Genomic DNA, 10,123 nt, shown 5'->3' with positions numbered 1-10,123 from the left:
GATAGATCCTAGGCCCTAGTTTACTGCTTACGCAGGTAGTGATACTTGAATGCGCACCTATTGACACCCATATGCTAGACGCGCCTTGGGACCAGGAGAGAAAGCGAATGACGAGGGCGAGGAGCCATGCGACCAGCCGACTCCAGTAGAAAATGTAGATGACAGAGGCAATCCCAATGCAGACGCAGGCAATGAGGACGAGATTGTCCAGCATTGCAATGAGACCAGAAGGTAGGAGCGAGGTGATTTGGTAAGCCGACAAGAATGACCTCAACGACCATCATCGAAAGACCCCTCCGCCGTCTCGCGGTGCACTCGACAACGACTTGTGCAGCGCAAGCGTCCACGTACGGGAGATGCATTCTGGCGACCTACACAGACGTTCGAAAGGATGTATGCAAAGAGGAGTTTCTCAAATTCGGGCAATGCCTACGTGACGCAGTGCGTGTGCCTCGATTTCTTTTGTTCCCAGTGATACAATATTCAAACAATGATTAGATGAAACGCAAATGGTGATATCCAATGCGGGAGTGTATATAATAGTACAGGCTGCCTAATCGTCCACATGTCCGTTGTCGATACTGCCCGGAACCGTCCTACTTGTCGGTGTCACTTCTTCATCCCTTCTTTCCTCTAAATTAATCCTGGTTCGGGTCCGTATTGCCCTCATCCTCAACGACCAAGGCGTCAGGTTGGGCATGGGTAGACCGTCACCTGTGTTTGTTTGATTATTGGGAGGAGTTTCCCGCAAACGTCGCAGAAATTGAGAGAAGGTTATTTCCATGACGTGTGGGCATGATGTGGATGGCCTGGTCTTCGAGGGCTCGGGCGCATCAAATGGCTCTGCCGTATCAGTGGATAATGGCAATGCCAGGGAATCGGAGGGTGAGGGTTTAGGGAGGAGCGTGTCGGCTGAATCTGTGTTCTCGATGATATGTATCTCATATGCAATGAATACCAGGAGCATCTGGAGGCACATAATGAACAAGTCGAGTGAGAGAAGTTGGAGTTTCGATGGCACATAGTCTGGACACAATGTGAGAAACGATCAAGCGACCAAATGAGACATACTAAGCCCGATGAAGTCCAAGATAACCGTCCTGCCCTGGGATGTCCCCTCCGTCGCATGCGGGTAGACACTGAATGCATTGATGATGGCAATAAGACCGAGCCAGACACCCAATGACCGTGGGGTTTGTGTATCAAAGTCTCTTGGTCGGACGCACTGCTGTTGCATGAAGTAGCGGCAAAACAGAGCCCATATTGATGGCGACAGGAAAAAGGACAAGGCATGGAGCTGGTACAACAAAGTGTCAAGCTTGGAGCGCCAGTAAGACCAAAAAGAAGGCTGGATGATGGAATGCGGCTCACAGAGGATACAATGTGCATTCGTTGTGCATGGTAGCGCGTTGGCATGACATAAAGCTACTGCAGCAGGAAGCGCTAGTGGGAAAGCCTCAACGAAATACAGGGCACAAGACTCACATAGGTATTTTCCTTTCTGTCCTTCCCAAACTTGTATAGCTCCAAAGAAATTTGAATGAAGTTTTTCAGCGCCCTTGCTCCAAACGCGAATCAGAACATTACCCGACTTGTTCCACTCGCCAGTTCACAGTCAAGGGCGTGGGGGGGAATTTGAAAAAGACAGATGGACATCACGTGGAATTCGTCAGAAAGGAAATTTCAAATTTGATTCAAGTTTCCGCCCCAATTCCGCCCAATTGATACAGTAGATGATGCTTGTATATACAGTGGTGTGTAGAAGGGTATAAGTGTCATGGAGCTGCAACGTTCTATTTGGGATCAGAATAAAACGGCGAAAGTGAGCCAAAATGGACTTACTGATCGATATTCTCCAAGTCCACTATTATCCACGAGGAATGTCGTCAGTGGTGTATCAGAAGTCCGGTACGTATTGTTTGGGACGGGAATCTGCTGCATGTTCAGAATCAGCCGGCATTCCTGTCAGCTGTTTGAGTACCGAGTGTGCAAAAAAAAAAGTAGATACGAACAGCCGTCGAGATGAAGTTCATCAGCCACCTGATCACTCGTCAACCAAGAACGACTTCAGAGACGGCATACGTACGCAAATGTGGGTGTGGAATATGTTAGACCCATCGCCGTGTACGTGACCAGCAGCAAAGAAACGACTATACCCTCACTGATGTTAGCGTATTTCAAGTGACTGAGAATGAACACGTACAAAACAAGACTGCAAAGGCAAGCGTTCCATCGCGAATCATGAGAGAGACAATTGGAACACCTTTCCAATCCCCCCGGATATATCGATAGATAGAGAAAGCGAGTATGACCACTTGCGAAATCATTGCTGAGATTCTAATTGGAAGAGTCAGATATGTTTTTACAGTCGAGAACAGAAGACGAACCCGAAATAAATGAAGGACTTGGAGGAGCTGGTTATCAGTGAGCTGGAATCGAAGTTTTTGCTCGGCAAATTCAGTGAAAGGCCAATTACAACCGAGGTAGTTTCGCCAAAAAGAAGAAGAAAGAACACCCCCCCAATATATCGATTGCGATTATACAACGCATAGACTAGATGTCAATCAGAACTCTGCGTAAGTGTACCATAGAACAAGACGGACCTCGCGCCATCATAACAATTTCCGCCCCCATCATCATCAGGTGGATTATCAGAACCTGACAGATATACCAGATGCGCAAGGCATTTAGCGGTATTGGAATTGGATGTTTATACAAGACTATGGAATCGATAATGCGGCCACATCTATGGCACTTGATTGGTTACAGGATGATAGCTGGAGGTTATTGCACGCACAGTCCGGCCAAGAGTGGAAAGTATCGGGCAAAGAGAAAGACCCACTTGATCCAAGAGCTTCTCGGTTTTCTAAAGGGAAAGACGTCCACAGCTCGTCCACCAAATTAGTAAAGGAGACTTACGACCATATAAAATTCACCTCGCGGTCGAAAGTTATCAAGAGCTCCCTGTGCGGCCTTAACAAGCACAAGAAGCAACTTAAAATCGGCTCACCAAATAAGAAAAGCGATAGCGGCGGCTGTATGGTAAGTACAGCAAGAGTCAGTTTTCCCTAAAAAACCCATAGCTATCGACATGATACTTACCAGAACCCATATTGAGATCGGACGTCAAGCGCGTCACCATCACTGTCATTGAAATTCGATATGTTCCTACTGCCCCCCAGGCAAATGCAGAAGGTTTTTAGCTCGCGAAGGAATCTGCCTGGGGAGATCAAGTGGTAGTTATGTCTGAACGGACAGTTTGATGGAGTGATATGACTAGATGGGAGAGTCGGGACGTGGAAGCTATGTACGAATGCACAATTTGCATGCCTTTTGTACACCACGAACGGTTTGTTCTTATGGCATGAAAATGAAGAAGCGAAGCTTGAATAGGACCCGGCGCCAGGGGACTTGAAATATGATTACTATTCAAATGTCAGGACGGGCCGTCAGTTCAGGGACGGACTACTTCGCGGCAAGACGCGGGGAATATCGTCGTCAGTTTCGCATTATTTACCGTTTTCCCCAAGGATTGTCATTTAACCTTGCTAGGAGCTGTGATGCTCGAAAAGAAAATGGAATATCCCGAGCTGTGTGAAATATCAAGATTCCGTTTGGCGCTTACTTATTTTTCGGTGAGCAGGGCAAGCAACAGCAGAGAATTTTCCGGAATCTCCCATCACCGTCGCTAATGTCCGGGGCTAGGATCTGAAGTGGAACTAGTGAGCTGACGCCTAAGCGCTTAAGGTAAACGGTAAAGTATCGTTTCAGCTGGTTCCACAATAATGGGTATAGACCATTCTTGGGAAGTCGAAGAATACTTTCTAGGGCATCTACGCGTCGGCCATTCCGGACTGCCATTCTGCCTTCGAAAGCTGTGCGGGAACTCAGAAAACCTGATCATCAAAATTCGATATGCAGCCTTGTGTCGACGTTTCACTTGGCGGCGTCGTCCAATTGCATCTTCTTCATTCATGCCCTTCAGCTATCGGGAGCTCTTTTTCGGAGGGACGCAATTCTGCTGCTGCCTGCCCGTAAGGGCCGGCGTCATCTCCATGTCGCTTTTGGGTATCATCTTGTCTGGAATTCTGACAATTATCTTGTGGTACGAAGTGGCTAGTATGTTTCCACTTTTTCTTCTGCGCCATGCGGTAACCTGCAGTAACTGAATCTTTGAAAGGCACACCCGACCTGACAAGCGGAGAACGTGCTGGATTTGTTCTGGCCGGCCTACTGGAGACGTTCCTGTGTGTGGTTTCGATCCTCGGGTAAGTTACGTTGCCTGAGATCCGCCTGCACTTGTTGTCATTTAAAAATTTCTCAGCTTTGTCGGCGCTATTGTTCGGAAGCAGCTGTTTGTCCAAATCTACGCGTACTTCATTTACGTTCATTTCTTCATCAATGTGGGCGTCGCTGCCTACTTGTTATGGCTCATTACCCATTTCTCTGAAAACGCTGCCACCAAGGCTTGTCAAGATACTATAAAGAATACCGATGCACAACAACAATGTATTGGTATATTACAGATCGCCAGGGGCGTCTACTTTGTCATAGCAGCACTGGTTCTGCTCATTGAGATGTGTCCGTTTATATATTCACCTCCGTTGTCCATGTGTTTACTGTTTCTAGATGGTGCCATCATCGTCGCGCGTTATCTGAACCAGATCCAAAGGGAGAAGCGCACGATGCGAGCTTCTCGAATGAGCATGGGCTATACAATGTTCCCGGTGCCACACTCAGAATACGTATCTCTCACTGATACTAGAAGGATGTCCCAGTTCTCAGCACTTTCACCCGAACCATATAAATCGGCACGCGAGTTCAATGCCTACGAAGAGTTTGACCCCTACCGAAACCAGTCCCAAGCGGGGCCGTCGGCGATTCCAGAAGTCGAATTATATTCGAACACGTATGGATTACCCATAGAAGCGGGATATGGAGGTACGTCGTAAGGGTTATTCGGCGTGGTTAGCATCAATAACCCTGTTTTAGGAGGAACATGGACTCATTCTGAGATATCAATAGAAGAAAAGGCTAGATTACAGCGATCCGAAGCGGTCGACGCTACTGACCATCAAAGAGATGAGTTTGAAGAGGTGCCTTCGCTGGATGAAGAGCAACAACGAAAGAGAGATTCTGATTCTAAATCTCCTGGAGGTCCCCTTCCCCCCATGAGAACACGAGATATGGACGATTTGCCGAGATACTCTTACTGACCCTCCTCGTATATTATGGTAGTCATGCACTGCCACATAAATTGTAACAATACTAGTAACCTTCTTAGGACTCAGCGAATCTCTGTAGATCCATCATATAACTTAGCTGCATGATGCACTGAAGGTCCAGGTGCCAGTAACTGTTTGAGAATCCGAAGCTCACGCGAGATGCCACACTTGACGATTTCCGTCACGTATCCTTTCAAGTCTATAATAGAAACAAATTTGCTTTCACTGGCGAATCATAGGGACTTGGAAGGCCAAACATTGACGAGCGACCGCGCGCAAGCCAGACGATCGAATTGATGCCCTATCCTAGTAACTCCGACAGATTATTACTCAGTAGAAGAGTGAGTGTACATCTTGGCCGCCGTTTAATATATCGAGTTTCGCTCGACACTTAGCAAACGTGAAAGCTGCTACCGAGATAGAGATAGAAATCTAGAGGTCAGCACGGGATAGATCATGGTCACGGCCAGACTCGATCCGTTTGTTTGTCCACCTTTGCTGCGTCTGCTTCATGTTTCCTGCTCGTGCTTTTCTTGCTGCTGGTAGAACGGTATGTCATGCGAAATCTATCCATGGTTCACCAGTGTTAAATGGCCTCTAGCACATTCAATATCAATGTTTTCGTGAGGCGTCTCTGTATCCCGTCTTACGGCGCATGTCGACGCAGCAAATACCACCAAGAAGACCGCTGCCAAGTGCACAAAGGCTCGCCGAAATACATCGAAGAAAGAACAGGAGCCTGTTGATGTATTCGTCTGCGGTCGTGAGTCGCTGCAATTCCTGTCTACATCATACCGAAGCATGACCCGCATCCAAGATAGTAGTCGCACTGGGTGTGACATATGCCTCCGTTCCTCTGTATAGGATGTTCTGCGCTGCTACAGGTTTTGCCGGGACTCCCAATGTCAGCGGACGCTTTGGGCCAGAAAGACTCGTTCCCGTAGAGGATTCACCGCGAATCAAGGTTCATTTCAATGCAGACAGGTCCGAGCAGCTACCTTGGACGTTCAAGCCACTACAAACAGTCGTGAATGTCCTTCCGGGCGAATCCAGCTTGGCCTTCTATGTAGCCAAGAACAATTCGGTCGAAGATATCATTGGCATTGCGACGTATAATGTTACTCCGGATCGAGTGAGTCGCGTTCCACCTCCTAAAGATTGCACGACTGACAGTTACCCGAGGTTGCCCCGTATTTCTCCAAAGTTGAATGCTTCTGTTTCGAGGAGCAGCGCCTATTAGCTGGGGAGGAGGTTGATATGCCTATTCTTTTCTTCATTGACAGGGATATCCTTGACGATCCTTCGTGTCGAGATGTCCGAGATGTTGTCCTATCATATACTTTCTTCAGGTGAGATGCTCTGTTCATTCTTGAAAACTCTTTTTTAACAGAGTTACAGGGCGAGAAGGAACAAATTTGGACATTTAGAACCTGATGCTCAGGAAGATGTTCTTCAAAAGTCTCTGGGATTTAGTGAATATGAGCATGCGCCAAAGGCTGAAGCTCGCAAGTGAATGTGCTTTTTATTAATTTATATTGGATATCGTGGATGAGTAAATTAGAAATCCGGCATTCGGACCGGTTCATCACATCCATCTTTGACCGTGTTAGATACAAAAGCCTTTGTTTCCTCTTACATTACTCCTCCGTCTGTGGCTGCTATGGTTGCCGGCCCCAGCGTACTGCACTTTGAGACGGCGAATCGCGACGTCAGGCCCTCCAAAAAACCTTCTGGCTCAGTCCGATCTTCGAGTCCTAAAGGCCCTCGCGCGTCGTCCATTCCGCTCGTTCCTTCCCAGTTTACCGTCGGCGTCGTCTATTCATCAGAAATGACCAGCCATTTCTCACTTCAGGACCATCCAGAGCAACCCGCTCGTATCTCTCATATATGGAATACCCTTATTGCCAATAAATGCAATGCAAAGATGAAGTGGCTCCCCATTCGCCCAGTCCATAAGCAAGAGGCTCTCCTGGTTCATAGCGAGGATCATTGGGACAAAGTACATGCAATTCAATGTAAGCGCAGAGCTCTCGTATATACTGCTAATTTGAACAAATTGCCGTACTTCGTTTAGACATGACCCCCCAGCAGATTGTTGATTCAGAGGCGTACTACGAAACCCTCTCTTTATATGTCATGCAAGGAACTACAAGATCCGCTCTTCTCAGTTGCGGCGGTGTGATAGAAGCATGTCTGGCAGTGGCTGCTCCGGGCTCGTCTTTGAAAAAGGCTCTCGCGATAGTTCGACCTCCAGGCCACCATGCTGAACCAAACGAACATATGGGCTTTTGTTTTTTCAACAATGTATCTGTTGCTGCTCGTGTTGTACAGGAGCGCTTGGGATTGAAGCGAGTACTCATATTGGATTGGTAAGCTCTAAACTGGCGTCGTCGAACTACCTGGTAATAGGATTCGTTGTTAGGGATGTTCATCATGGTGCGCGGTTTGTGTCGTTAGAAATGACATGGACATGGATTGACGGGCAAGCAGGCAATGGAACTCAAAAGGCCTTCAATAATGACCCTAGTGTTCTGTATATATCATTACACCGCTATGAAGATGGCCGGTTCTACCCCTGCGGTACGTTTGGTGGCATGCAGTCATGCGGGGAGGGGCCAGGGCTTGGATTGTAAGCCATTCAATAACCATTTTCCCTCTCTTATTCTTCTTAGCTCCGTGAATATACCTTGGCCCGAGAAAGGGATGAAAGATGCCGACTATATACATGCCTTTCAGAAGATTGTCATGCCAATCGCCATAGAATTTGCACCTCAACTTGTGATCAGTGAGTTCCCAGCACCACCATTCCATGCTCGTCCACTTATACGACTTTACCCGTCCTAGTCTCTGCCGGATTTGATGCCGCAGAAGGTGACGAATTGGGGCAATGCCATGTCAGCCCAGCTGGCTATGCGCATATGACCCATATGTTGTCAGGATTAGCAGGCGGGAAGGTCGTTGTCGCACTAGAGGTATACGTCTATCTTATCTCCATACCATAGAGCTCGCTCTTTGACAATCGCAGGGAGGCTATAACATCAATGCAATCGCGAAATCAGCACTCGCAGTGACTCAAGTCCTTTTGGGTGAAGCACCACCGGAGCTACCACCTATGACGGCGGGTGAATCTGCGACAGAAACGGTCTGGCTTGTGGCCAGAGAACAGAATAAGCACTGGAAGAACGTGGATCCCAAAACTTGTGAACCCAGGAAAGGTAGTCCCTTCTATTACTTTCACTCTTACAACATTGATATATCAACATAGACTTTGAACCTGCTACTTTTTCGATACCCGGTAAGCCGGGCACACCATTCAAGAGTATAGACTTGACTGAAGTTCTGCTATAGAAATATTGAAGGCGCATCGCCAACACTATCTATATACCAATTATGACATGATGCAGATTCCTTTACTCTCTGACTACCTCGATGAACGGTTTTCGATGCAAATCATGTGCACGTGGGTGGCCATATGATGTCTTGGATACGTATCCATTAATATTTTTTCAGACCAGATTTGTTAGACAACAAGACCATGGTCATCTTCATCCACGAATTGTAAGGTTTGACATTGTTTCTTATCTCTGTCCGTTCTATAAGGATTCCAGTGGAAACTTGCGGACGGAGCTGGAGTCATCCGCAACATGCAACCTGGAATTAGAACGATCATACTTGGTGCGCATTGGCGACGTATGTAATCCTGTCTGACATAACAATTCATCAGGTCGATTTTTCGAAAGATTTCATAGCATGGGTCAAAAAACAAGGGTATTCTTTGCTCGATATCAATCAGTTTCCAAAGCCCTTTGCGGCACCCGCCAGGGTAAGCGACGTTATGTCCGATTCTCTAGCACGTTCATCATGGTTCTAGCGCTCGCAAGCAACAAAGGACCCAACAAAAGAGGTTTTGGTGTATTTATGGGATAACTATGTCCAGTATGGCACGCAGGCTCACAATAAAATTTTCTATTCACCATCGCTCTTAGACTTTCGCATGCGGAGAGAGTCGTCCTGGTCGGACATGGACCTGGTTGTCAATCAATGATGGATCTTGTTGATCAGAGGTGTAAGCTTCATTCATCTCTGGGAATTATGTTTGCTGAATGCTAATGCCTCATAGGGATGTCAGGAAACAAGCTAATAAAGGGTATCGTACAAGTCGTGGGGAATTCCAAGATTCCAACAGTCCCAAAATCTGACGAATTCAAAGCATGGTATTCAAACGTTAGCTTTTGCTTTGCTCTTCCATGAAACCCTTCGTCTGACTCGTGTAACAGCATTCTCTCGTAGCCGTCCCTTCAAGTCACCCCGTATATGGAAACAACTCTCAAGGGAAAAAGGATGTGCGTCGACACGGTAATGTCGTAGTTATTGGTATATGGGAAGCGTTGTGCACAGATTGTCTACTTGGCTAATAGCCTTTTTTCAGATGAAACGCAGCCTATCAAGCTAATCATAAGAGCTCTCCCGGCTATTCAGGATTATGTACAGATCGAATTAGCTCGGTATCCACTAAAAAATGCAACCGCTCGGACGAACAATGTTGTGCAATAGTGCTGCTTCGTTGTGTTCTGCTATAGAGGCATGTCATCCGGATTATATACCTTGTGTCCTTTGCAGTACTAGATCTGTAAAGTTTTATAATCGTGCCATACGGTGATCTTGTGGACTCCCAGATTACGCCGGCGAGGTAGAGTTTCCCCAACCGGCTTTACATCTCTTTTTCTTCTCTGTAGTGGTTATCTAAATAGACGTTGTCTTGTGCATTCTCTGCCCGCATCTCAGCGAGAGGCAATATCGACAAAAAACATGCTATGTAGAAACCCTTGACCCGCAATATCTGCCAAAGACCATGAGACAAGAAAATCTATGCAGATCACGTAGCACCTCGTAAAAAG

The 10,123-nt window shown here is 46.9% G+C and overlaps 6 protein-coding genes across 6 annotated transcripts; 4 read left to right on the top strand and 2 right to left on the bottom strand.

The window, feature by feature from the left end:
• Positions 1 to 261: 261 nt before the first annotated feature.
• On the top strand, positions 262 to 908 carry BT62DRAFT_957479 (uncharacterized protein; the record flags this gene model as incomplete). Its single annotated transcript, XM_043188412.1, has 2 exons — positions 262 to 441; positions 499 to 908. 2 exons carry the CDS (start codon positions 265 to 267, stop codon positions 514 to 516), a joined length of 195 nt encoding a protein of 64 aa, XP_043033524.1. The 3' UTR covers positions 517 to 908.
• On the bottom strand, positions 554 to 1,416 carry BT62DRAFT_911556 (uncharacterized protein; the record flags this gene model as incomplete). Its single annotated transcript, XM_043183837.1, has 3 exons — positions 554 to 1,026; positions 1,072 to 1,318; positions 1,372 to 1,416. 3 exons carry the CDS (start codon positions 1,414 to 1,416, stop codon positions 554 to 556), a joined length of 765 nt encoding a protein of 254 aa, XP_043033523.1.
• A 241-nt stretch (positions 1,417 to 1,657) lies between these two features.
• Positions 1,658 to 3,422, bottom strand: BT62DRAFT_646353 (uncharacterized protein). The gene is made up of 11 exons (XM_043181743.1): positions 3,103 to 3,422; positions 3,011 to 3,035; positions 2,920 to 2,964; positions 2,798 to 2,866; positions 2,604 to 2,746; positions 2,388 to 2,553; positions 2,204 to 2,337; positions 2,087 to 2,150; positions 2,013 to 2,040; positions 1,843 to 1,962; positions 1,658 to 1,793 (listed from the first exon to the last, which is right to left on the bottom strand). The coding sequence occupies exons 1-11, from the start codon at positions 3,149 to 3,151 to the stop codon at positions 1,776 to 1,778; spliced, it is 861 nt and encodes a 286-aa protein (XP_043033522.1). The 5' UTR covers positions 3,152 to 3,422; the 3' UTR covers positions 1,658 to 1,775.
• A 224-nt stretch (positions 3,423 to 3,646) lies between these two features.
• BT62DRAFT_938446 (uncharacterized protein) lies at positions 3,647 to 5,353 on the top strand. The gene is made up of 5 exons (XM_043187548.1): positions 3,647 to 4,119; positions 4,181 to 4,268; positions 4,325 to 4,581; positions 4,630 to 4,941; positions 4,993 to 5,353. Exons 1-5 carry the CDS (start codon positions 3,975 to 3,977, stop codon positions 5,214 to 5,216), a joined length of 1,026 nt encoding a protein of 341 aa, XP_043033521.1. The 5' UTR covers positions 3,647 to 3,974; the 3' UTR covers positions 5,217 to 5,353.
• Positions 5,354 to 5,880: 527 nt separating this feature from the next.
• Positions 5,881 to 6,738, top strand: BT62DRAFT_911507 (uncharacterized protein; the record flags this gene model as incomplete). The annotated part of the gene is made up of 4 exons (XM_043183836.1): positions 5,881 to 5,988; positions 6,043 to 6,357; positions 6,408 to 6,574; positions 6,624 to 6,738. The coding sequence occupies 4 exons, from the start codon at positions 5,881 to 5,883 to the stop codon at positions 6,736 to 6,738; spliced, it is 705 nt and encodes a 234-aa protein (XP_043033520.1).
• A 147-nt stretch (positions 6,739 to 6,885) lies between these two features.
• BT62DRAFT_1051767 (uncharacterized protein) lies at positions 6,886 to 10,087 on the top strand (the record flags this gene model as incomplete). The annotated part of the gene is made up of 17 exons (XM_043178533.1): positions 6,886 to 7,240; positions 7,300 to 7,594; positions 7,648 to 7,661; positions 7,713 to 7,854; positions 7,898 to 8,010; positions 8,070 to 8,197; positions 8,251 to 8,440; positions 8,491 to 8,520; positions 8,574 to 8,685; positions 8,736 to 8,783; positions 8,834 to 8,900; positions 8,950 to 9,048; positions 9,097 to 9,161; positions 9,212 to 9,291; positions 9,346 to 9,449; positions 9,503 to 9,599; positions 9,655 to 10,087. 17 exons carry the CDS (start codon positions 6,886 to 6,888, stop codon positions 9,777 to 9,779), a joined length of 2,064 nt encoding a protein of 687 aa, XP_043033519.1. The 3' UTR covers positions 9,780 to 10,087.
• Positions 10,088 to 10,123: the final 36 nt, after the last annotated feature.

This window comes from Guyanagaster necrorhizus (genome assembly GCF_019112545.1).
Source record: "Guyanagaster necrorhizus MCA 3950 unplaced genomic scaffold BT62scaffold_56, whole genome shotgun sequence".
Taxonomy (NCBI): domain Eukaryota; kingdom Fungi; phylum Basidiomycota; class Agaricomycetes; order Agaricales; family Physalacriaceae; genus Guyanagaster; species Guyanagaster necrorhizus.
The sequence above is the reverse complement of the archived record's forward strand: the minus strand, read 5'-3'. Positions and strand labels throughout refer to the sequence as shown.